Source organism: Pyrgilauda ruficollis, unplaced genomic scaffold, assembly GCF_017590135.1.
Source record: "Pyrgilauda ruficollis isolate IOZ18807 unplaced genomic scaffold, ASM1759013v1 scaffold53, whole genome shotgun sequence".
NCBI classification, from domain to species: domain Eukaryota; kingdom Metazoa; phylum Chordata; class Aves; order Passeriformes; family Passeridae; genus Pyrgilauda; species Pyrgilauda ruficollis.
Window position 1 is genome coordinate 2,041,801 of NW_024526933.1, and position 27,624 is coordinate 2,069,424.

General features: G+C 40.1%; 1 protein-coding gene across 5 annotated transcripts in view; it reads right to left on the reverse strand.

The window, feature by feature from the left end:
* Window positions 1-1,595: 1,595 nt before the first annotated feature.
* The window catches only part of LOC121360698 (aminopeptidase O (putative)), a 184,104-nt gene continuing 158,075 nt past the window's right edge, over window positions 1,596-27,624 (reverse strand). For 3 of the 5 annotated variants that reach the window (XM_041480744.1, XM_041480743.1, XM_041480746.1), the window contains 4 exons: window positions 26,220-26,336; window positions 8,022-8,108; window positions 5,261-5,405; window positions 1,596-2,384 (listed from right to left, as the gene is read on the reverse strand). In XM_041480744.1, the coding sequence (XP_041336678.1) occupies window positions 5,265-5,405; window positions 8,022-8,108; window positions 26,220-26,336 (345 nt within the window). In that variant the 3' untranslated portion in view covers window positions 1,596-2,384; window positions 5,261-5,264. Of the gene's footprint in view, window positions 3,420-4,997; window positions 5,091-5,260; window positions 5,406-8,021; window positions 8,109-26,219; window positions 26,337-27,624 lie in introns of all 5 variants that reach the window. The other 2 variants (XR_005956244.1, XM_041480745.1) reach the window with 2 other exon arrangements.

Below are 27,624 nucleotides of genomic sequence, written 5' to 3' on the forward strand. Positions count from 1 at the left end.
TTGATAGGGCCTATTGAAAACTTACATGTGCATGATCTACTGCTCCAGCTGGATCCCTACAAACCCATGAGGCCTGATAGGCTTAATCCAAGAATCCTTCCAGAGGTAGCTGATGTAATCATAAAATGTCTCTTTTGAGTGGTCTTGGGATTCCAGAAGTCCAAACTGATTAGAAGCTGGCAAATACTTGTCCCTCTGAAGTTGTGTCAGGGGAAGTTTAGGTTGGATACTAGAAAAAGGTTCTTCACCCAGAGGGTGGCTGGGCACTGGAACAGGATCCCCAGGGAAGTGGTCACAGCCTGACAGAGTTCAAGAAGTATTTGGACAGAGCTCTCATGCACACGGTGTGACTTTTGGGGCTGGTGCTGTGCAGGGCAAGGAGTTGAATTCAATAATTTTTGTGGGTCCCTTCCAACTCATTCTGTGATTCTGTAAATAATTACATGGTTCACTTCCAATGCTTTTTACATGATTCAGAAGGATTTTAAACTAAGGGTAATGTTTATATCTTATTAATGACCCTACTAGACAATACCTACATGAGTCTCCTATGCTCTCTGATGAGTTATGGTGACCATAAGTGTTTCTTTTTAATCTGGATCCTCACTCTGTATCACAATGCTTGGATTAGCAACAAAAAGGCCCCATAAACCCTGATAAAGGGCCGGGACTGCCACCTCTTTGCCATTTTTTAGGTTTTTTGGTGTTTGTGTTTTATTTTCTGTTCCTTTTCTCAGTTGCTACCATGCATGATGTAGTGAGGGGAAGTTGTAGTGAGGGGAAATGTTCAAGGCAATACCACTGAAGCAGACTGTAAGAGCTGTAGCAAACAAAACAAACTACTGCTGTGTTCAGTTGTTCAGTACTAAAAAAAAAAAAAAAAACAACAAAAAAAACCAAACAAACAAAAAAAAAGGCAAGTAGATTGTTTTGAAAGAAGAAAAAATTGGTGCTATTTTAAAAAGCATGTAGTATCTTACTTCTCCTGTAGCTTTAACAGTACTGGCTATGAAGAGGCCTACAATATATTTAATTTCTGCATATTTTGTGCAAGAGTGTTATCCAGCTCTGCATTTTTTTTTCCTTACACAATGAGAAAGGCAAAAAGCAAGCTGGTTTCCTTTGCTAGCCTTTGCAGAAAAACCTGTGAAATGAAGCGTAACTCTGTTATGAATGGGATCCTGCAATAACCACGTCTGTGAGAGTCACTGCATTAGAAGTCATTGTGGTGTCTCAGTGCCTTCTTGGACAATTTCCTAACTCTTGCTGCATTTGAAAGAACTTGCTGAGTGTCCCTTAATTCAGGTTTTGACACTATGCCTGCAAAGGGGAGGTCAGAAAATGTGGTGACGTGAAAAGGAACTGTACTCTTTGTAGTGAAGACAATGTTGAGGCAGGCTTTTACTTTGGATTCTGAGCCTAAGAACTTTTAAATGTACCCCATTTATTTTTTCTCATTAACATCCTTTAAGTGATGAGTTCCAGGTTCTTTTCTCCTGCTGCAAAAGAAGGAATGAAATCATGCTTTTTCCCATGTTTTTAAATTAATGTTGAACCACAGTGCAATGGAAAGACTATATGTACTTGAAAAAAAATTTATTTTGATAATTTTATTATTAGCAAAGAGGATTTGATATCAAACAATAGAGTACAGGAGAAATAAGTTCACAGATTTTTGTGGTTTAAATTCTTACTCTCTGAAAGGAACAATTAAGATATCTTCTAAAAATTTAGAGATTCATTGATCAGGAAAGAAGAGATATACTTGACATATCATTGCAAAATAAGCATCACAAGGGCATGAATGGGAGGTCTGACATAGTAAAATTTAACCTAAACAGGGCAGAGAGAGCATGATGATCTTTGTTTTTTCTTCAGTCCCATCCCATCACCAGTATGATGGCAGGTAACTTTCCACAGTTTATTTCTGCTTCTGTCTAATCTTACGAGCCCCACCCCAGCCCCTGCTGATTTTATACTGAGGTTTTATAAATATGAAAAAGAAGTTACAAACAAAATTTTAAGTACACAATACAGTTTCATTCATTTTCAGATTGTCCAAATTAATAAAGTTGTTCAAATCAAGAATCTTTGGCATCTGCAAGCCAGAATGATTGTATTACCAAAGCGCAAGGATAAATCCCAAAATTCTTGTATCAAAGAATTACCTAGAGCCAGAGTAACACGTGTGTGTGTGTAGTTTGTTTTGTGTGCATGTGTTCTCAGTTACAGTGGACCTCTGGAAATACAGAAAGGTAAATATTTCTGTCAGCTGATTGTTTTAGCAGTCACATAATCCTTTCTTTGATGTCCTGGGTCAATGAAATCCTAGTACCATCGGGGTTTAGTAGAAGATCTATTAAAAGAGTTGTCTGTGATCTTTCCTGCAATGGAAACAGCATTTAAAGTTATTACTCTGTCACAGTGAAGGAATATCTGTGCATTCTTGATTGCTCCAGCTTTCCAAATTGAGTTATATTTTAGGTTACCAGTAGAGTGTAACTGTAGCTACAGAGTTAACAGTGGTCTCTTTAGCTTCCTAAAGCTACCACTACAAGGTCTGGAGAAGACAGGGAGGGATCCATGGTGGAAGCACTCTCTCTCTTGGTTACTAGCAGGTTACTCTGAAAATAATGTTGGAGGCAAGTTACCAGAGCAATACTCTGTGATGTGCTACGTATCCACATACCTTCTCATCTTTAGCCAACAGTCCTCTTAAACAGTACTGAGGTAGCTTTTCCACCTTAGGCCATTTAGTGTCTAAGATCAGGATATCGTAATGTGTACTGATTCATTTTTTGAGAGAAAACAGCAAAAACATTTCTCAAAGGCTCTTAGGAAAGGTACATCTTGTTTTTTGCTCTAGGGCTCGACTCCTGTTCCTGCTGAACTGAGCCAGTGTGTAAAATCAGAACTGATATCAGCTCAGTAGGCACCGGAGGACGGGTCCATCAACAGCCTGGAACAACAGCAGCAGCTGTAAGTTGTTTCCGACTGGAGCTGCCACCATTTCCTGCAAACAACACACAGTGCTAAGCTAAAACTGCAGAGAGGATCATGACAGCATCCGTTAAAGAAAAGACTATAAAACAAAAGCTTTATTGACAATTTCAGGTTAAAGTCACAAACGTTATTTCCTCTGACCTTTAGGGAAGCATGGTAACCAAATTACTGTAGGCAATGCCTTTACATTTGCAATCAGACTGAAAACTTAAGGAGCACTGTTTATTCTCAACTAAAACTCAAAGTCTTTGGTCCTTCCCAGGTTGCCTCTGCCTCTTATTCTCCATACACTGAACCTCGGACACATGCATTCATCACAAATCTGCCCGTTCAGCAGCAAGGGATCTCAGCCAGCAAACGCTCTCTGCCCTGCAAAGAGTCTCCTCTCCCTTCTCTTCAGGTGCAGAACTTAGCCACTGTGAACAAAGAGGAAAACAATCACTGTTCACCAATCAGCTAAGCTCTGCACCTCACCAGAGAGATCTCGGTCTCAGCAGAGATAGTTTTCGGAGGAGGTTCTTCCATGATGCTCTGCTGCTTTCCTCTGGTTTTGGTGGGTTTGGGTTTGTTTCTCTTTCTATATTTTTTGGGGTTTTTTTTGTTTGTTTGTTTGATAGATGGAGAGGATTCCACGCTGTGCACCCATCAGACCGTTAATGGTGAGTTTCATGCTAGCAGCTGTGGTCATGGCTGCGTGGTAATCCCTGGCAATGTGATTTTAATCTTAAGTCACAAATCATCATGCCAGGAACCCAAACAGCCATAACATTAAAAGAAAACTGTGCAGACAGAGTATTGTACTCAGTATCTTTAGATTTTGTGTTATAGCTAACCATGCACTTCCACTCTGTAAAGTCAAAGGGGTAATTCTAGACTATTGCTAACACCTGCATACCATGTAATCTTCCTGTGCTAGATACTTACCATCAGAAACTTGTAGAAATTTTGATTTTATTGTTTCTGGCCTTCAGACACTTGAACACACCTACCAGATTAAGATTAAGAACTGTTGAACATAACTCAAATTCCTGTGAGTCCTTGATATTTGGGAGTACACAAGAGAGTCTCTATAGCTGTAACTATCTTAAAAGGTGTCTCTCCTACTGCTCCACTGATATCCTGCCACTCTACAGTCTGATCTACCTTTCCCAAAAAGTTTTCTTGGCAGGCACAGTTCTTGTCTATACAGAATAACAACATGGCTTTTCATAATCAAAGTTGCTTTCATATATCTGTCATTGGCTATATTTCACAGAAATATAGCAAAAAAACAATACAAAATCAAGTGGAACTCAGTCAAATACTGCTAGAACAGGAGAAAATTAAGATTTTTGCTTGGTATCAGTTAGGTGACAATGTTTTTGCTAAATTAAGAGCCTGAATTTTGATACCACAAATCAGCTGTAAAGTTTTGTGAACAACCACAACAATCAGTCTGTCGGATGAGTTGTATGATTAACCAAAAATCTGAGATATGCTGTACTCGAAGAAACATTCATTCATAACTTAATGGGTTATAGGTTAAACATGCATGTGCAGACACTGTAAGGCTACCTCCAACTCCTCAGACAGAGAATTGGAAAGTATCTTTGCAAATTTATAGCCTACAGCAATCTTCATTCCATAAATATTTTTGTAATTTTGCTTTTTCTGATGATTCCTCTCCTTTAATTTCATAAACAAGCTAGCTTCTTCCTGTTAAGGCTACTTTTTTACCTCATAATCAATCTTCAAAACCTCCATATCCTTAACACAAAAAAAATGTGAATTATCTGCTTGTTCTCACATGATATTTACTTCAAAGTCCACAGTTTCATATTTCCACTGTGGGATCAGGCTTTTTTCAAAGACTATGCTGCCTGTCAAGTAAACATGCAGCTCCATTAGACAGAAATGCTCCTAGCACAATTGAAGTTTTTGTAAGCAGAGTTAGGAATACAGGATGGGAAACAACTGTAGGCAGAGCCTGGCCTTCTTTGGCCATTTGAACTTACAGTTGCCTCTTGTACAGTCCATTACAACAAAGCCATTCTCCACGTTCTCCAGCTATGCCTACATGTATGTAACTCACTGCTCCCGCAGCTGGGCTTAAGAAAAAGAAAAAAAACAAGCCAACAAGATATATAACAAGAGTTATTTCTCAGCCTAAGCAGCCACATGTTGTATGGTATGCCATAGTTTACCACGTTCACTAAGCTCTGCATATTCTTTCTATCTGAAGCAAAATCAGGGTATTAGGATTAAAATGAAAAATCACCTTTTCAGAATAACATCTCTGCCACCACTTTGGCTGAGGATGCATCCATATGTTCTTGTGCTGCAGCAAAGCATTTCCGTGCAAGTTCCTGTTGTTTTGCATCTTCATTCACCATTAATTCACCATAGAGATACACACCCATAGCCTGAAAGAGGAACATAACACACAAGCATCCCACCACCAGTAATAACTAGTTAGCTGGGGTTTTGACATTGACTCTCTACTATTCATTTAAACTAAAAATATAACAAAATAGACAATCCAAAACACAGAAAATACTATTTACTCTTTAATGTCTATTGTCCCCCCCCAGAATAACAAATTTCTCTGTGTCTCTTTAGCCTAAGGACGGTTGTCTATATGCCGTGTTGACTCTGCAAAAACAGATTATTAATGTAAGAATTTTGTGTTATGGCATGACAAGAAAATCACTCCTCACCCCACTTTCCTTACCACTGTTCAAGTTGAATACTGTTTCCTTTTACCAACTATCTGGTTTTTTTCCAAATGTTCCTTAAGAAAAAAGCTTCTCCTTCCTTCAACAGGATACACATTTTCTTTCCAATTGTCATGTTTACTCACAGATCCATGAACAAAGACTGAAGTACTCCACTCTAAAATTCTCATTTGGCAGTTCTGTAACTGGACATCAACTGAATATGGTCACATCTATGTTTCACTCCCTTTATAGCACAGATACAGTTTAACATGCATAAATGCATAAATTCTGGTTGGGTATGAAGACAGTCTTTTCCTAACTATTTATTCTGAACATAGCAGCTATGAAAAAAGGTAATGGGGCTCCTGTGAGGAGATCTGGGTCCCTTTGACCACTGCCAACAAAGCTCTGGCTCAGAAAACATATTGGAGATTGTCTTTTTTTTCTGATCATACATTTTTTTCAGCTAATTACAGGAATTCAGTAAATGCTAAACTGCACTTACCAAAACAGGATTACGTATGTGACAAAATATTAGCAGCTTAGCATGCTGACTTTTACAGTTATTGTTTGGACACTTGCAGGAGTGGAAAAATTTGGACAGCATTGAGAAAATATAATTTTTAATGCTATTCCTCACAATTTCTAGCATTGGCTGGTAAACCTTAAAAACCCCTTCAGCCAGAAGAGAAATTTAAAATTTTAAAAACGACTGAAGTAAAAGGAGAGAGTCCTAGAGTGGCAGGAACCTGCCAGACTCCTTGCCAATTCTCTAAGCATACTGTGACGCCAAGAGAACCAAAACCTGAGATTTGCAAGCTTTGCAGCTGCACCAAGGTCTGGCAGCCACACAAATGGCCTTGGAGCTGAGCTCCAGTTGCTCTCATTGAGAAATTTTAAATGGTGAAATTTTCTTACTATAGGAACTACCTTCTCTACCCAGCATCAATAACTCTCCCCTACGTCTAAACATTAATATACCATCTATATAAACACTCTAGTGTTTTGTAGAACTTCAAAGGATTTAAACAGTCCATTTGCATTTTTCTGCAGACTTTTAAAAATGCCGTGTTACATGATCAGTACAGACATGCAACTGCTCTGATTTATGCACTAATCGCACCAGAAGCTCGTTGAGCCGTTAACTGTATGCACTGCTGAAGTAAATGAAATTAAGATTACATTAAAAAGTTGCAAAAAATGTCTTTATGTGACATAACAGCTATTCCAAATATAATGCAATTCTGTATGGTTTTATCAACTCAAGGGTTTCCTGAACCCCGAACCCCCAAGTTCTGCTGGTGGTTATCTCCATCCTTTCATAGAATATAAATATGCACAAACTATGTAACTCCTTATGAAATAATGTTATTTTATGTCTTTTTTGCTTGTTTGTTTTAATACAGAGCTTGCCAAGAGCTCTGGGGCCTGTTCACTGCTGAGATATAAATAGGAGGTATACTTCTGAGCTAGAAGAATGCTAGAATGAAAAAGTGCAATAATTTAATTGTTGCCTGAAAGCAGAAAATCCTCATTGGCTGTAAACAGCTTTGTTCATTGTCAGCATAAAAGGGAAAGACATTAATATCTTGCCTAGATTTTGACGCATCTTTACCATTTTCTATTTTTTAACAAACACTTAAATATTTAAAATTCATCCTAGGCAGTGAATGTCTCCATTTTATAGGGCTCAGAGTGAATAAAGATAAATAAAAGTGAAAATAGAAAAAGAACAAGGCAGAGGTGCAATTAGAATTAAAAGTTCACAGTGGCCTAAATAAAAGGCCACAGTAAGGGAATCATGTATGTCCAGCCTTTTAATGCCTTCACAATCCTCTCTTACCATGTCCCTACCCATGGAGGGGCTAGCATTCCCTGGATGTGCTATACTACTACTTCTGGCTGTCATCTTCAAAACTGAGGTTACCACAGCACTGACTGCTTTGCACCTACCTATACTTGCATTGACATTCATAGCCACACTTACCTTCCTCATCCTGCAAAAGGAACCTGCTGAGAAGTATGTTCCTAGCATCACTCATACCTCTGGCTTGCATAAAATGCAAGGAGAGGAGGAATTCTATCCTATTTCACCACTTGACAGAGGATTACCAGTCTTTAGGTTTAGGTGGGGTTGAGTTAGCCACTACTTTAAGCAGCTTCCCCTACAATGTTTAGGGGACCACAGAAGAAAAAATGAATACACAGCCAAGTTTTTGACAAACTGCAGCAAGAAAACATACTAAAATATATTTTTTTACGTCAGCATAAGGGTGTTAAAAAGTTGATTGTTTTCAAAATGCTAGTAAAAATGTAACTTACTTGATCCTCTCTAAGGAATCTCTCAACGTCTCCATACCCAGGCTCATATTTGTGTTTAATGACAAGTTCACACCACCGATGACGAACCTTTGGGAAGAAAAATAAAACTAGGTGAAAAACAAACAAACAAACAAACCCCTGTATTTTGTCTGAGTGTTGATAATATATCTGTACCAGTTTGGCTTTTTCATATTTTTTGGGTTTGTGTCTTTTGGCAGGCTGCAGCCTGACAAGTCAGTCAGCTGGAAAGAGGAGCCAGAGCTCTGTGCTCCTCAGCCTGGGCTTTGGAAATCCAGGATGCCCAAAGACAAACTCGTGATTCTGTGCTAGAAATTAACCCAGATCCAGGCACACGTGCAGCATCTTCACTGCCACTGTTTCCAGTCTTTGACTTTCTTTCTTTTAAGTTAGGCTAGAGGTTACTTCTTTCATATTGTCAAAAGGGGGTCATGGGGGGTGGCAGGAAACAAAGATTACCACTGCAAAGGTCTGGAGAAGCCACAAAATATAACTGATAATATCCCCTATTTAAGTGTATCATACAAGTGATAAAAAGGCTTAAAAGTAATTCTGTACCAATATTAAATCCATACCAAAAGAGAAAAAGGTACATATCAACCCACGAGACAGGGAGCTTTCACTTAAATTAATCAGTTTTGCTACTAACAGTTTTTAAGCACATTCTTAAGCATTTAAAATTCATCTGCATTTAAAAAGCTGTCATGCTGTTCTACCAATGCACATGGATAAAACAGTTATTGACACACTGTAACAAAGTTTTCAAGCAAATTACAACTGAAAAAATGGTTTTACTTAAGTAGTATGAACATGAATTACATGTGTGTTGTCTTTACATTTTTGAATTTGTTCTTAGCCACTCTTGTGGCCTAAGTGTCATCTTACTCTCCAGTAAGGCTTTTCTGATTGCAGGCAGTGATCAGCCTAACATTTTATATTCCATTAGCAATTCAGCACTGATAGTAAAGGAAAACGGTTAAATGGAATAACTCCCATTGCTTCTGTTTCAGCCTTTTCTCTTACCATCTTTCAAAAGACAGGGCACCTAATGAAAATCACCTTTCATAGTAAGAGTGAAATGTTAGCAGTTTTAGTAGTTTATGAAACTGAGTCCAAATTATGCTTATATCAAGTAGCTGAATATGAACCTTTCTCTGAATGACAGATGTAGTGATGACATTGAGAACTGAAGACAGAAAGGGAGAATGGAGAAAAAGGTACTGTTGCTTTTGGGAATAAGGTTTTGAAAAGAATTTCCTTTTCATCCTAGTCCCTGCCAACTTTTTAGCTCTGGAAAAAATTTCACAGAATTACATTAGATTCGATGTCAATCCTATTAGCATACTAACAAGTGATAAATGCCAACAGGTCCTGTGTGCCTGATACCTCTTTTTAGCTGACCACTTACACAAAATAGTTTGAAGACACCTTATGAAAATAAAAAACTGTGAAGTTTTGGGGTTGGGTGGATTTTGCACTCACTGCATTTAAGATACTAAATAGCTACAGTGCTGTGCATGGTAGGGAATAACTGCTGTGTCTTACAGCTTTCTGCTGACAAAATAGCAGCTGCTAGGACTCCTGCTAGTGGAACCAGAGCTAAATTTACAAAAGAAATGGCTTTCCAAAATTCAACTCACTTTGCTGTAGATGCCCATATTCACAATGCAGACCTTCAAAACCCTACCCAGCTGCTGCTTCTCTCAGGAGACACTAAATGTTTCTCCAGTATATCTTCCCAGGCAATCCAGCTTTGTTACAGGGTGTTTCTCAGCACCAAGCAGCTCCTTGCCCAAATGAAACTACCCAGACTCAAAACTTAACCGTACACCTATCTGTACGATGAGTTAAGCAAACAATATAGACACATTTAAAAGGCTGTAGATACACTTTTCCCTGCAGATTCTTCCATATATAACAAACAAACAAATAATCCAAACAGAATTCCTAATGTATTCTGATAGCAATGAGGAGAAACATGAGGAGGAGAAAGGGTCTGTGGTCCCCTTCTGTGATCACTGCTCTTCTACATCTCATGATCCAGCAGTTACAGCACTTAACCAGGAGGTAAGCAATCAAGTGCAGCTTCTGTGGCTGCTCATGATCTCAAACTGTGCCTTCAGTGAGAATATTTCAACAGCAGGGATGGGGCTGTCTTCACACCTCCTGGTGGAGCTGTTATTTCCCCTGCAGTTATTAAAGTATTTATTGATGTAAATGTGGAGTCACAAGACTTAAGGGCCTACATTTCTGAGTACTCTTTACAACAAGTAGGGACCTGGCTGAAAGAGCACAGGAGCCAGTTTGCCCCCAAAGCACCTTCTTGGTGCAACCATTGTAGCTGCATGGAGGGCAGAACAGAAGTTCTCTCTGTGAAGGCGTTCATGTGGTCTTACTTTCTGACATATTAAAGTCATGTATGAGTGACACTGCATCATGGCCTGAGCATCTGAATTCCAAGGGCTTTGGAAAACACAGAACTAAGCTGTGCCTGTTCCCTTAACTGTTCCTTCCTCCATATGGCTTCTGTCCTTGGCAACCAACCTTTATTCAAATAGTTAAAAAGAAAAATATTTATTTGTTGAGTGAGATCTGAGACAGCACACACTTTTCTTTCTCTCTTTTGCTTTTTTCTCTTTCTTTCCCAGGGTGAGTATAAATCCCAGCACATTCCCAGACCTGAAATGCTGGCACTTTGCCATCTGGGGCAGGAGCAACATGTCTCTTATCCTCAGATTGCACATTTGCCTCCTGTATGCCCCAAATATTCCTGTGGCAGAGCAAGCTGCAGGAGAACCAATGGCTGCTGAAGGGCTTGTGAAACCATCAGCTCAGTCAGCCCTGCTCTCTGACTTGTGCAAGACTCCAGAAAGCAGAGCACAGAAACCAAGGCTGGCTCCAAGTTCAAGAGGGGCAGGGGGGCCTTGCACAATGTGGACTGAAATATATTGGTTACATTCCTGTCCCCTGCGCCATATGGTGTGTAGACAGCCATGCTGCCCAAACTGCAGCTACAACAGTTTCTCAGACACACGAACTATAAAGAAGGAATTTTTCTATGCTACTCCATAGCCTTAAGGCTGATTCCACAAACATAAGAATTTTAGTCACATAAGAGCAGAGTGCAAAAAAAAAACCCCAGTTCCCAGCGTCTCATCCAATGCTTAGAGTGGCAAGAGCAAAATGGGCCCCACAGCTTCACAGCCTAATGAATGAGTCATGTGAACAGGCACTTTCAACAAAACAGTTTCAAACGGAAATTTTGAAAACCAAGTTGCTTGTGGTCGGACTGGGCTAACCATACCACATCCTGTGCATGCTCTTCTTGGCTTTGCTTTTCCTCCCAGGAGCAAATACTCAGTGGCAAAAATAAGAATTCATTAGTCCTCTCGCAGTTTTCTCTCTGCACGTTTCGCTGTGCTCTTCTACAGTTCAGAGATTCACAGCATATGTCGTTTTGGCTGGTTATATCATAAACAATATAAACTAAACCTGAAAAGTAATTTACAGCAATCCATCCTGTTATTGCTGGCAGAAAGCACGGAGGACTTTGCTGGATCTGAAGCAACACCTTTAACTGCTCACCCACCCACCCACACACACTCTCTTACTGGTTTGGCAGCTGCAAGGACTCACATGCTGATATTGGAATTGAAATTTATTTTCGCAGCCTGCAATACCAGGGTGAGAGATGTCCTCCCAAGTCCAGGACTGATGGCTGGCACTCCCAAGGATGGGGAAAAGTAGGGCAGAGGAGTGATGGAGGTCTGCTGACACCTTAGGTTCCTTGTGGATGGACCTTCATTGCTTAGAAATTTTTTTGTCCTCCCACCCTGCTTTTGGAGATGGTGGGGGCCTCTCCTGCCAGTTTTTTAAGCTAAATTAAGTTTGTAACTGTGTGTTTTGCAACACAATACTCGTATTAGTAGTGCATTTCTGAGGCACAGTCCAGTAACATGAAGACATGAAGACTCAATGTCTCAGGTACAAGATTTAATTTTTGCTAAGTACCAACAACATTGAGATCTAAGTATTGGCATGTACCTACACAAGACATAGTGAAGGGATGCCACTGTCAGACAGCAGAGTCCCAAATACAGGAGCAGCAGCTTATACAAATAATTCCAGGAGCCTCATAATATCTTTTAATTTCATTTTTGAGAAAAATACACAGTATTGCACAATATTATTTGTAACTCAAAAATACCTGCATTTGGACAGAAGATACCAAGACCAAAATTTTTCTTGCTCTGTTTTCAGACAATGCAACCTGCTGCATGAGATTATTTGAGGGCAAACAAATTACATAAAATATTCTAATAATCCAGCTCTAAGGCAGTCCCTTTAACAACCTGGGCCAAGACCTTTTGGGAGATGGTGCTTTAAGCTGACAGACTAAAGCCATGTAAGGTACTAAATACAAGGCTTGACTTCCCAAAGAAAAGCTCCTAGTGACATACATACCTGAGAAAAAATTATTTTAAAGGTATTTTGAACATGTCTTAAATTAAAGAGATACTGACTGTTTCTGACTCAGGTGATAAATTCTTTTGCCTAATCCATGTTATTCTCCCATGGCCCACACAACCACAGAATCATAGAATCCCAGAATGGAATGTATTGAAAAGGACTTTAAGAATGATGCAGTTTCAACCCTCCTGCCATTAGATCAGGTAGCTCAAAGCCCCATGCAACCTTGGTCTTGGATGGGGCAACTTCCACAGAAGGGGAAATTTCTATGGGAAACCTGTTCCAATCTCTATAGACTTTCAGAGTAAAGAAGTTTTTCTAATATCTAATCTAAGGCTACTCTCAGTTTAAAGCCATTTTCCCTTGTCCTGTCACTATATGCTCTTGCAAATAGTCCCTTTCCATCTTTCTTCCAGGCTCCTTTCAGGTACAGGATGGCTGCAATTAGGTCGGTCCTTCTCTTCACCAAGCTGAACAAACTCAGTTCTTTGGCCTTTCCTCACATGAATCAGAGAATCTCAAAGAATCACAGCTGAGCTGGAAGGAACCCTTAAGAATAACTGAGTCCAATTCTCAGAGTTGCACACAAGAAAAAAAAAAAAATTTACTTCTGAGGTCTACCCGTAAGATTTAGAAAACAAGTAATTTAAACCATGCCTTTATTAAAGGGAGAAAAAAGTTAGACTTTACTAAGCTTTTGGTCTGCAGAATGGGAGTCTAGCTTCAAGGAAAATTAGTACATTTTGCTAATAGCTGGATCCAATTAAAAAGGCGCCATAAGACAACAAATCTAAATCACAAAACAAAAGCAACGTACTTAAAAGATCTCAGAAAATGAGATCATTTGAAATAGAGTAAGAGCTACTGTCCAAAAAAGTGGAACCGTTATTAAAGGTATGGGGCATCTGTGATCCTTACCAAATACAGGTTCAGACTCTATTGAAAAAATTATTTGAACAACTTGACTCTTAAATGCTAAAGAGTCTCAGAGGTCAGACTCCAGTCTAATTCACAGAGGAAAAAATAGAGAATTTTTTTCAAATAACCAAGCTATGATACAACAGATTAATTTTAATTAACAATAAGGAAGCATTCCAGGGCACCTGAATGCTCTGTTTCATCTGAAAGCATTTGTCAGAACCCAAGAGATCCCTCTGGATGCCCTGGATGGCTCAAAACTCTGGCAGGGGCTCGGAGACCCTGGCAGGAAGCCAAAGACACTTGGGAATTTGATCTCAACCCATGGAGCATATTACCAACTTTGTATGAAGAATTACAGGTCACAAAAGTTTAAGTTGTCACAGGGTGAAAGGTGGAATTTTGAAGAATTTGAGTATGGGGCTCTACGGGGCAAGATGAAGGGATTTGGGCATTGTCCTGTCCTTCTTCTTCCTAGCCACCATCTTCTCGGTGATGGTGGCACTTTAGGATTGGTGTAGAGTAGAAAGTCACTCTCTAACACAGGTGATAGGTATTGGAACATAACTCTAAATTTTGAATATGTAGTTTGTAGTATAAAAGACAACACCAGCTGGGGGTGGGAGGAGTGTGCCTCAGACTGATGACCTGCAGGACAGACCTCAGCCGGCCAGACAGAACATGTTTTAGATAAAAAAAAATAAACAACCTTGAGAATGACAGCCGAAGACTCCTGACTCCTTCTTTGACAGCCAGGTTGGGGAAAAGAGACTTTTTAACACTCCTCGGGGTCACCTTGACCAGAGGAGATCCCGAGAGCATTTATCACCAGTCTTTTACTATCTACATATAAATTGGATTCAAATATTAGATCATTTGCCTACCTAATTAAGGAACAAATGTTGCCAGACAATACTTGAACTAAAAACCAGTTTTTACAGTTGTTTAGCATGGAAGAATTGCAGTTTAAGAACTGCCAATTTTACAGCGCATTTAATGACTTCCCCCCCCTTTAATGCCTCCCCCCCCCCCCCATCTTAGCTGAAGCAGTTATTCTTTAATTTACCAGTGGGTTTTCATTCTATATAGTCTGAATTTCAAGTGGGACCTCCTATCTTTTATGCCACAGTAAACACAGACCTCAGAAGGTGAATTTGATTTAATTGAAACTTGTGCAAGTGAGGGATGCTGAGGCAGCCCACCAGGAGCAATTAAACAGCTTTTTGTGTTACACTGTGTTGACAGGCTATCAGTTTGGCAATCTGAAAGAGTGTACTCAAAGAGCCAAAAACCTACTGGATGCAAACAGAATGGATTCATCATTTTTACAATGATTCTGTAATTGTGATTGTTATGTTTGCCAAGGGTTTGTCAGGAGACTGAGTAAAGAAGCCATCTATCAGCTTAAATTAGTTTTGTTTTGGACTAAAAACTGGACTATTCATAGCCTAAGTTTTCTCTCAGGTCTTGTACCGCTTGCTCTGACAGTATTGCAGAGCCCAAAGAATCTAGAGGCCAGATACAGCACCACAGCAGCAGCAATCTTTTAAGGCGATTTTTCTTCCTGAGATCCTCATGGCATCAGGATTCAGTTAACGCTGTTTCTCACAGTGCAATGCTCTGTTTCGGTATAAAACCTTTCATTTTCCAGAGCTATGGCCAAAATGATGATAACATTTCAAATTTTAAAAATGGCTTTTGGTAGCCTTTCTCAAGCTGTATTTCACTTTGAGTACTGGAATGAGCCACAGTTCAGTAGCTGGACCTGAGGCAGACTGAGCTCACAGAGCTCCACCATGCTCTGCATGTGACATCACTGATTGCATAAGCAGCTCCAGGTTGTATAGGCAGATTGTACATGCCATTCCCGCCACCTTGGACAACCTTCTTTCCTGCTGTGCAGCACAGCATGAGCATCTCAGCCCACTGACACCCCAGCAAAAAAAGAAAAAAAAGCATGGTCTTTCAGGAAACCCTAAGGCACTAATGAGCTGGCAGATCAAAACTTTGTCAGGAGCTAATTGTAGTTTGGAGGAGGACTATGTAGAGGTCTAAAATAATTTAAAACCTGGATTATGAGCTGGTCACTAAGAAGTCACTTAAAAGCTAATTCTAGCAGAATATGAGACATGAGATTTTGGCAATATTGGTAGCAATATTCTACTTCTGTAATTAATTTTTCTTCTTCTGATTTGTATTTCTGCAGAGATCTAGCAATTGCACACATGAAGGGTGCTGGAAACAATGAAGAAGGACATGTAAGTCCCATCTCTCCTTCCTTAACAGCACTGATGAAGAGCTGTGGGTAGAGCTCATGCAGCAACTGCCTATATTTAGTAGCAGAAGAGAAAGGTGTGGCACAATCAAGGTTTGAAAGGCAAATTCTGTTGTTTGGTCAATGGCAGACTGTGGGGCAGCTGGCAGCATTTGAACCTGTACCTGTGCTAGTGTGCCCATGGGCCGGGCAGCATTCTTCCACAGTTGTGCAAGCCTCAAGCAGCAGCAGGTGCCCACTGGAACCTTCCCACATTTATAAATGTGACTTACAGGCATGTATTTCCTTCCTGACCTTTCTCCTCTGCTCCATCTGCATGCTCCTGTTTTAGCATTCACACAGTTCTAGATAACACAATGTTAAAATTTATATAGTACCATAGCCTTGCTCAAGAGCAACCTCATCAGCTTCCACAGGCTATAAACATGACTCCACTTCCACCTGCAAATAAAACATGTATCTTTCCCACAGACAGTACAGAGGCTCTTTTCTACATGACCAAACAGAAGCCAGGAATCATAAAACATGCTGCTTCAGAAAGCCCAGGCAGAGCAGCGGGCAACCTTGCTGTGATCAAAAAGCCATAGCAACCAAAGGACAGCACTTCAGGACAGGATTCACTCTTGGCAAGGCAGCAAATGCTGAGGACTTGTTTGGAGAAGACAAATGCTCTTTTTTCCCCCACTTCAGGCTTACAGCAGAGAGCTCCCAATTACAAACCAGACACTCTTCTCCCTATGTGGGCCCCATCTGTGATCAAGGACAGCTGTGTTGGTAGAAAAAAAAATTTTCCGAAAGAGTCAGAAAAGGCAAGAGACTAAGAAGCCATGTCTAATCCTTTTTCAAAGGTGGCACTGGCTGTGTCTCTCTTCTGATGTCAAAGCTGTCACTGTGAATAAGAGGCTTGGTTGGGATGCCTAACTGTGTAATCTCAATGCTCTTCAGCATGCCCCTCCTTACCCTGTTTAACAGGAGATGGATACAAAACAGGATGGTCTCCAGCTTTACAGCAAACCGACAAAGTGATGATAGGCAAATGACCTGGAGAACAGTTAGAAGAGAAAATGCCACCAGCAGCAAAGCAGTGTGACAGCTTCAACAGCACTGTCTGGGAGACCACATTGCCATGGTGCCTGAAGGCTTTTCTCACAACATGCACATTTGCACTGCCACTGTCCCCCCATTCTGGGGAGAGCAGCTCCTATACCACAGTGCATGTAAGGTAAGGAAATGTTTAACACAGCATGTGAACTCACTTAATTTCAAAAACAAAGGTTTTAAAAAATAAGCCTTAATTTAAAACATAATACACTACTCCTACTGGAACCAAATGCTTCCCGTTTGCCTGCATTTTCACAATTGTCTGCTCAGCATGCTGGAGCACCAGTGCCATTCACAGCTTGCAGCAAGATGGCAGAAAAGATGTCACCATCTGCCTTTTCACTGGAGATGTGTGCTGAGCTTGCTTTGCTGTGGTGCTGCCAGCTCTTGGGAGTAAGGCTGCCTTCTGGCTGGTGACAGAAACAATGCTCGTGCCACCTTGCCTGCTCTCCATTCCTGCTCCTTCCTTCCTCAGCAGAGTGCTCTGGTGGGGATGGCTGCATATGTGAAGACACAGTCTGAGGGTGACTATGGAGACAGTGCTCATACTCACCGTATGGGAGGGCAAGGAGGACCAGATCCCAGCCTAAGGTTCAACCAACATCAGAGGGGTATTGCAGAGACAAGCTTCATGCCTTCAGGAAGCTAAGCTTGACTTTGGCACTTGTTCACATCCAAATGGATGCTTGTGCCAAAATGCAGCAACACAACTGTCTGCCATCTCGTATACAGCCCCATCCGCATTCCCTGTGACAGCCTGCTGAAACACCTACCTACAATAATGGCTAGATTATGACAGAACATAGAATGGGTTGAGCAGGAAGAGACCTTAAAGATCACCTCGTTCCAACCCTCCCACGAGTGGCAGGGAGACCTTTCACTAAACCAGGTTGCTCAGAGCTTCATCCTACCTGGCCTTGAACACAGCCAGGGGATGGGGCATCCACAGCTTCTCTGGGCAACCTGTGCCAGTGCCTCACCATCCTCACAGTAAAGAATTTCTTCCTAATAACTAATCTAAACCTACCCTCTTTCAGTTTGAAGCTGTCACCCCTTGTCTTATCCTAACACTATCTCTGGAATCAGCAGAAATTTATATCACCATAGGAAGCAATTAAAACACTTCTCATTACCACTGTCTCTTCTGGCTGTCTCCAGATAGAGTCTGCTTATAATTTTTACCCATATAGTGTCTGCATATGTGTTTCAACACAGATTATTTATATATGCACATAAAAGCATGCTGGGTTTATAAATCCAACATTATAGTGGAAAAAAAGCACATAAACATATACATCTGATGCAGAAATTCAACTCTGAAGAGTTTGAGATCAAGCACACCAACAGTCTGTTACCAGTTATTATTAAATTATATCTCCTCTTCAGCAAAAAGAAAGGCTGCTGTAAGTATCAAGGCAACAGTAAGCTATCCCCTTTGCCTATGCCCCTCTCTCCATCCCTCTGCTTCTACCTCATCCGTCTTGTAGCTAGAGGCGAAAAAACCTTTTATCTTTGGTCTCCCACAGTGACTGTGGTCAAAACATTTGTTATTTCCAGGCAAGATTACTGTCATAGGCAGAATCTGGAACTCCATATGAAAATAAGACTCAAATTCCAAGCAATGAACAATGTGGCTGCCTGTCTTTTCCATAACTTAGGTCACAGCCAGCCTACTCAGTCCATGCTCACATCCTTCTAATCTCCCATTGCTTAAAACCTGGATTTCCACTTTCAAAATAATTACATACAAGATTTTTACTCCAAAGACAAAGACCTTTGGCATCACTCTTATACTCATTCTCCCTTCTTCAATGTCCAGCAAAAATTAAATGAAAAATACATTGATTTTATAAACTCAGAAGAAATATGCTCAATCCTTCAATGAGAACATTTAGATTTTTCTCTGTGTTTGACATTTTTTAGTCATCTTCTCCACTTCTTTTATTCCCTGTTGGTGGAATACAGTTATGGTTGTTGCTTAGGGCAATGCCTACGCCACATGTAACGCAACAAAATTCCTCTTCTTCCTCAGGACACTGCAACTCCAGCTGGCACAAGGGTTGAGAGTAGGACATCAGACTTTACCCACATGTTATTAAGTCAGTGACTCAGTGGTGGAATCATATCTGTGGTTTAAAAAGGATGCCAGAACCTTCCCTTTTGAATTGCCCTGCTTCTTGAAGTATTTACACCTCATAGGCCACAGCAGATTTTTTCCAAATCTGTGGTCCTATTCAGGCATACCCTGCATCTGCAGCCAGCCTTCAAACAGGAATGAGAAGTATTAGATGAGCTATTTGGATGAAGGCTCAAAATAAGTTTATTTTAAAGAAAAATATTTTCAGATTTTCAGAATTAAAAACCAAAACAAGCCAACCAAAAAACCTCCCAAAGAAAGCAAACCTCAGCGGAACATCCCTACTACTGACAGCTAGGGGATTTTGTTTGTATTTTAGAACTAGTGCCTCCTTGTCATGGGCAATATGCCAGTGCTATCATATATATGCAAACAGAGTAACTTTTAAATTTCATAACAAAGGCAGGTGGTTTGTATTACAGCACCGGGTTTATATTGCCTGACACAGAAATACTGAGTAAAATTTTATTTAGAGCTGTTGCATCCAATTCAGAAAACATTTAGGACTGAGTTCAGAAGCCCAGAGGACTCCACCACTTCATTCTCCTTGCTGGACAATAGAATTATCACCAATCCCTTCCTCCACAGATTCTTTGGAAAAGCAGTAGAAAATGCCAAATGAACCCACTTGCATTTTTGGTTCCCTCCTACCATCACCTCCTCTGCTTTCCAAGTTTTGCTAAGTTTCTGGACTGCTACACAGAAGAAATTAAGTTCAAAACTGGTTAGAAAAATCAGGGGCAATAAGTGAACAGCACCAGTAATGGCAGCAGTCAGGGCACAAAAACTCCTGCTCATGTCACCCAGCAGCCACTGAGACCACTTGGAAAAAACATGTTGCTGTTGGCTCCTGGAGGGGTGTGGGACCAGGAGTGCTGACTGGTGGAAAGCTATTTCCAGTGCTCCATAGATCTCGTGTTCTGATCATGCCCTTCAGCGAATGCTGATGGAAGGATTTTCTGTTCTTCTCAAGTGGCTGGAAAAGCCCCCCTACTTTGCATGTGGAAACAAAACAAACCCAAATTATAACTACTTGAGATTATCCTTCAACCAGTCTTACAAATTCATCTCAACACATCTACTCAGTCACAATGGGCAAATGGGCCAGAGTGAGTCTCATGGGAGGACTCCCATGGCTGTCACTGGAAGTGTTTTCCCCTCATCTTCTTCCAATTTTCTTAGCTTTCAATTTTGGACCTCATCTTTGGGAAGCAAGTGCCACCTTCCTAAAAGCTACCTTTTTCTAAGCTCCTTTTGTTGGGAAAAAGATCTGATTCCTGCAAATGGATGTTTTTGAAAAACTGTCTTAACCAATTTCAACACCAATACATCTGTGCCAAAGAGCCTGCAAATTGCATTTAGATGCAACATGAACAAGAACATGAAACAGAGTGAAGACTCAAATTTTTTCATGATCACAGAGGACATTTTGCTAGTGGCTGTGGCTTCAGTCAACACATCTATCAGCAAAGAGGACAATCTACAATATACCCTGAAATGAGCCCTCTTCCTAGTGAAAACGGGAAGGGCTTTCTATGACAGAGATATATTCCTTGCAAGAATTTGCATAAGGAAGTAAGAGCAGTAGAGCAGGGAAAAAATACTATTTCTGTGAGGATGTATGTGAAAAGCATCAGACTGATAACTGTAAAGAGATTCCACTTTGTGAAAACATACACCACTTCTTTCTTTTCCATTTAATGAAAGTACTGCCTCAGTAATGGCTGGGTGTACAAACCTCAAATATGATTTATTCCAGAAACAAACCTACCCTGCAGGCTGACTCATCTACAGAACCTTTTCTTGGTTCCTTATTATTCTTTTCTAGATTCCTTATATCAGGGTTCCTCCTGATGTGTTAATTGCAATTCAATTGCAAATAAAAAATTATTCAGTGTAACCATACCTACGTCTAGTGGCACAATAATGCTTTAACTAAAACATTCAGAAAGGAAAAGTCAGGTGAAATTTATTTTGCACTCCTGGTAAATTTTCACAGCAGATTTGTGAGTCCTGCAAAACATACTGTCTTATGCAAAATAAGGCATCTCTTCCTGACTTGAACTGAAACTCAGTAATAAGCCGTATATTTAAATAGAAAATAAATAATACTATAATAAATAAATACAGAAACCATTTTTACTTTTGCAGAAAAAAAAAAAAACACTAGAAAGCAATGCCCTGTAATACAGTCATCAGCTCAAGCTTTCACACTTTTTATCTACTGATTTGGTGCTTCATGCCAACAATGAAATCAGTCAAAGAAAAAAACCATGGTTCTCCTGCTGTGGTTGCAATGCCACTATCTGAAACATGCCTACCTGTTGCTATCACAGTACAGTCAGGAAGGACTGTGGAGGTATTTGCAATATATTACTAACTGTACTCAAAAGCTGGAGACTGCTTCTGAGTCCCTGCCCTGGCCCAGTGGCTGTGCTGAAAGGAGAGCTCACCAAGTGCCTTCTTCAAGTGTGCACAAACCTTTCCCAAGCAGTTCCCTTCTCCCACCCAGTTTTACCCAGTGTTGTCTACAGAGCTCTGTTCCATAAGCGTGCCTTCAAGCAATGCCCATCCACAATCAGCAGGACAGCTGAGTTATGCAAGCTGAGAATGTGCTCAGCTCAACACAGTCACCATCAGATGGGAAATGACAAGAATTTATTTGTACTTCCACATCTGCCAGCTTTTCACAGGCTAGGAAAGATCAACGAATCAAAGTTATTTTGTCCTAACAGAATTCTCACCACTTCTAGGATGCCAAGCACCTTAGATGGTTTGTATTAGCATGACTGCATTTCTGTCAGTGAAATAAGATGCCACCACTTTATAGCCTGGGTCACACAGGCAGAGCAGACCTCATGCACAATGAAGTATTTGTGTGAGAATAGCTTCATGCCACCCACATGACTGATGATATTATGATCTTAACTCATTTTACTCACATTTCTACAGAAAGAGTTCTAGTTTCTCTTCTCTCCCCAAAATATACCACATTATGATCCCAAATACAGGGAAAGCATTATGTAAGTGATGAGCATTTCAGTCTGCTTGCTGAGACAAGGAAACACAACAAAGCAACTTCCCATATGCTGTGCAGGCAAGATAAAAGTGAGATTTATAGTAGGAAAGAAAGGAAAGCTAACTCTACAGTGAAAAATCTGGGGAAGTACACCATAAATATTTCTGCTTCATCCACATTCTGCAGTTTTTATCATCACTTCTTAGATAATTCAGCAACAAGCAAAACACACTTGCAGAAATATCATCAACGCTTCGGACTGAAAGTGCCACACCCACTGTTCTTCTATGGCTGTGATCTTCCTGTCACATTTTTCATTATTTTGCAGGCTACTCAGCCATTCTGTGTCCTTGTGTGCCTACAAGTTACAGGCCTTTGGCCTAATAAAGAACAGAAATAATGGGAGTGATGAGCAGGCTCATCTAGCTAAGAGATTCATTGAGTGTTAACTCAGATCTCACGGTGTTGTCTTTTTGTAAATGATTGACTCCACTTTATTTACATGAAAGTTCTCAATAGCTTATTCAAATGAGATAGGATTGCACTGTCATATCAGAAGAGATGTCATCGAGGTTAGACAGATTTTAAAAAATACTAGACACCCAAAACTTTCCATGTAGACCAACTCTCCACATTCTGCCAGATGCTAGATATTGAATAAACGAAACAGCTGCCTAGAACAGCCACTTTGGAAAGAAACAAAACAAAAACAACCCCAGACCCACTTTAAATTTTATTATCTCACTGTGCTGTCTGATGGCAACTGTAGCTGATGCTTTTTAACATATCCTATTTCTCCTCAGCCAGCTGAACTTACAGCTGGACTTTGTCATGTTCAAAATGCAGCCAGCTTCTATAATGCTTCTCTCCGATGCAGGATGTGGTATGTCATGGAGATGTAGCTTGTGCATGAGTTATTTTATTATGTAGTGGGAAGCAGCACAACAAGACAGGGGGAACAGGAAGAGAAAACTGAGGATATAATCCAATTGCTTTCCACTTGTCTGACACTACTTGGCTGAGCCACAATGGGCTAAAGGCACAGAGAGAAGAATGGAAAAATAGCTTTAAACTTTGAAACCTTCATTGCTTTTAAAACAAAGATCTCTTGGATATGCTCAATTCAAACAGCTCAGATCAACAAATTTAATCTTTTGAAAACTAACTTGTAGTTTTGTGTCTTCTCAGATGTTCCAAGGTTTGAGGAGTAAATGGAAAATGAAATAATTATTTGTTACAGAAGTGGACTGCAAAAAGTGGAAAGGAGTCATAAATTCTGCAGTGTGGCAGATGTCCTACAAGCCTCTCTTGGGATCCAAGACTGGGGGCAGACCAATCTGAAATGTGATTAAGCCATCCGCAGTTCTGGCTCTTGTGGCTCCGAAGTTATGAGTTATGAATCACAAACATGTTACTTAACCTATGATTTATTTTTTGTTTGTTAAAAGAAGCATTCAAATGTCTGTCCTAGTAGGAAGACAGACACTGAGCCTATGTATCTGCATTGAAACCCAATTTGAGAGCAGAGGAACTGCACTGAGTAGGTACAGAGATCTCTTCAAGAGATATCAACTTTTCCATTCCAGGCCAAGGCTGACTCTGACCTCTCTCCTCTCCTGACTGACAGAAAGAATTGACACAAGGCAGATAACCTGCTGCAAACCCTCCACTCCCTTCTGAAACAACATGTACCCCTAGGTTGTTAAATCTGGACGTGCACATGGTAAGAAATGGTCAGGACTACCAAACAGTGTTGTTGTCAACTCCACTGGCTGGGGACAGACCTGCACTTTGCTGTGGGCAGGTGCAGATGCCACCAGGTGTGCAATGCTTTACTACAACAAGCATGGTCAATTTTAAAATCAAAATAAAGATGCTTCAGTCACACAGACAGAACAGCTTAAGAAATATAAACAAGGACTTTCCATGCTGTACTTGTGCAGGACAAATGGACCTCAAGTAATAATATTCAAAATTATTATGTACAAATTTTAAGACCAAACTTTGTGAAAATACATAAAAAACCACACTCCTTTGTGTATGTACCCTCTCACACTATTGGCCATATCATTGCTTATCCCTACTGGAAGATGATTGTGAATGTAAATGCTACTTTTCAAAAATAAGAAAACAAGTTTATTTCTTAACTTTCCACTGCTGGATAGAACACATCTGACATCCTCACTTCCAAAAATCCTGGAACAAACCCTCTGAAGCTGACGGTTTTCTTTTTATTGGCCTGCCTGCAAGATTTTTTTGTTTTTATTTTTACTAATCCATTTCTGATGTTTAGCTACTGAGAACATTTGAACTCCAGTAATACAACAGGATCACTATAAGTGATTTGTGTATCCACAAATTAAGTCTAGACAAGAACAGGCTCAGACTGCAGTTCCCTGTGCCCCAGGGTCACAACAACAAAAATCCCCTGCGCACATACATGAGAATGAGGCACAAATAGTCTGTTCCTCAGGTAGGTGAGGCCATGGAAGCTAGTTCCCTTTAAAGGATTGTATGTCCCTGGGGTCTGATGACTGGTAAAATGCTAATGGTAATGTTATCTTAGTTGTACTTCTAAGTGAGTTGTCTGCTAAGCCCTTGGTTTCACCTTGTAAAATAAAATGGAGACTATGTTCATTTCATAGAGGTCCTAATCTTGAGGGTTTGTGGAGGCTTTTCACAAAAACATTCTGGTAGATTGTTTGTGTACTTTTATGTTAACACTGCAAGTTAAAAAGAAAGCATGAAAGTGAAGAGGAAGGAAAAACCTGAGAAACTGAATCTTGTGGCCTGGTGCTTACAATTCATAGGCATGAAACAGCAACAACAGCACAGCTATTGCTTTGATCTATGTCCCTGTTAATTCCTCTTCCCATAATAGAACCACTGACATTTCACTGGTATTCAGATGTGATTAAAATATATTCTAATACCTATAAATAGAAATGTTGGTTCAAGTACTAATTAAAAGCAAATCTGGCATTTGGAAAACTGTATCAACAAAAAGTAAAAAGGTGCAGTAAACAGCAGCAATTGAAATGTTGTTCTTTTTTTGTTTGTTTGTTTGTTTTTCTGAGAAAAAGGTAAACATCTGTTCTATCAATCTTTACATCAAGGTTTGGATTTCCAAGTCTTTCCAAGCATCCACACAGCAGCTTCAGCGTAAGAGTAACAAGACAGATTTTGCTCTCTCCGTCAATTCTAATAATTGCCACAAAGTTCCAGGAATAACAGGGTAAGTCAAACACACTAGCTTTCAGCAACCTTCTGCAAGGCAGTTTTTAAATAAGCAGGAGCCAAATGTTAAGTTCACCATATTCCTTCATTGCACAGTAGCTTAGTTGTATGCTACGTCCTAATTAACCCTTGTTTTATACATATCCATATATATATATATATACGCACATACACACAGATATACACACACACACACACCTCTAGACTCCTTTATGTTCATCTCTGGCTTTCTTACCTCCTCCTGAACACTACATACTTGAAGCAAAGGCTGGTTGCAAGGGTGCTTTCAGCCACCACTTCTTCTGCATTAATTTTCAGAACTCTCCCAGCTCGAGAAAACCAAGGGACTTAAAAGAGTCCTCTCTGAACGTGGTAATAAAGATTTACTGGTTTGCCTCCCAAAGATATAAAGCACTTTGGAGGAGGGATGCTACCCTTTATGATATCATATAAAGCAGTGTTTTCCTTGGGGGCTATTAATGTCACTGGCACTTAGTAGAAGCAACTGCAAAAAACATTAAATTAAGTCTCCAAACCAGAAAACACTATAGTCTCTCTGGAAAGCTAACTTTCCTAAATCCTGAGTGAGACTTTGGGGCATACAAAGAGGAACAATATGAGCTGACAATGGGGAAAAATAATTCTAGACTATAACAGACATGATTACATTTGGAGACAATATCACAACAAAAACAAACTGGGCTCCACTACACAGAAAAACGTAGTGAAAAATTTAACACTTGAACAAATGTGCTGACTAAGGTACATGTAAAATAGTTTGGACATCTGGGTGCTTTACCACCACAGTACACAAAACGCACCTGAACAATACACAAAACACACAGAAATAGAGTCATTATGGCACATGAAGGCGCAACAATACTGGAGTTAAGATCATCTAATTTCAGATTCACACGAGAGAAAAAACAAACTCCAGTGAGCCTGGTTCCTCGTGGAACACTGTTATTCCTAGTCAACAACACAGTGGCATACATTAGAGAGATTTGTTTTTATGTGACTTACCTCGGCATCTTGCTCCCGGAGCTGGTATGTTCTCTCTAAGCACTGCAGTATTCTAGGACACAATGTCTTCTCCTCCAAGAGGAACTCCAGAAGTAAGACCAGCTGGTCAGGGAGAAGCTAAAAGAAGAAAAAGTGCCATGTGTGAATGAAGATCTCTACTGGCTGAGCAATGTAAATTGAAACAAACCAAAGAGGACAAGATTGTGATAACCTGTGTACCTCCAGCATGTGCTTTAAATACAACCTAGACCTCTAGCTGGTTTCTGAAAAACCTCAGGGTTTATGTGTCTGTGTTCTGAAAGACTGTGCTGGGGCACAATTAGGACTCATTTTCCATGATTTCCATTGCTATGGTTAGGTCAGATCTAAAACATGCTTATCTTTTTGAAATATAATCATGGCTTAATAAGCAAGATTTTTATATAATGTATAAAATAAGTAATTCTATTTTGTTTGGGTTTGAAGAGAGAATAATTTACAGAGCATAATTTGAGGAATCAATGAGACACAGGAACATATAATTTTTAGAGTGGTGTTTTTATCTGATATACAAGCATTTGCATGATATGTTTACAGCGACCAAAGAAACACAACACAAGTAAGTGACCCACCAAACAATTGTTGCAAAAACACATTCTGAGGCATATTTTAGTGCAATGAGTCACAAACCATCCATCCTTATATGGGAAATATGCATGAATGGTGTATTTGTGGCACATACAGTACAGCATCTACACACTGATATATATTCAGTAGTTTCAGTCAGTTTCTTGACTCCAGAACCTACAATTTTGAACTGGAACCTAATGTAACCTAAAAAAAATAAAAGAAAGCACAAGAAGTCTGTTGTAGCCAGGGCTTAAGTGCTCTGTTTAATAGGCTTATTGGATGAACAAATAAATAATTCAAACACAGCTCAGAGAGAAATTGCACCAGCTGCCAGGAAAAAAATCTCTTAGAAATTCAGGCTCCAAGGTGATCATTCAGAAGTTTGTTATATGTCCCAAAACTTTCCCCACTATTCATCACTGCAGGGCACCAGGGGAGGAAGGGAAAACGGAAAAGAATGTCAGTAAGGCTTTTGCATACAAAAAGAAATCAACCTGCTCACTTCTAATGTTCTTGAGACAGACTAATGAAAAAAGACATCCTGCTACTTTGACAGTACTTCCAGCTTTCACCACATTTGGTGTTTTTCTGTTCCCACCTCTCTACCTGCCCATGTCTGCTTTGCCACGTCGATGCACTAAGCAAAGATGAAATGAAGTCAGCTATAGGAAATGCCTCTTCCAACAACATATCCCACAGCCAGGGCTGTTTATGTGGACTGAACAAGACTGGACTCCTGATCTCACACAGTATGTCCATGAAAATACCCAGGATCTTCTGATCAGTCTTAATCTGT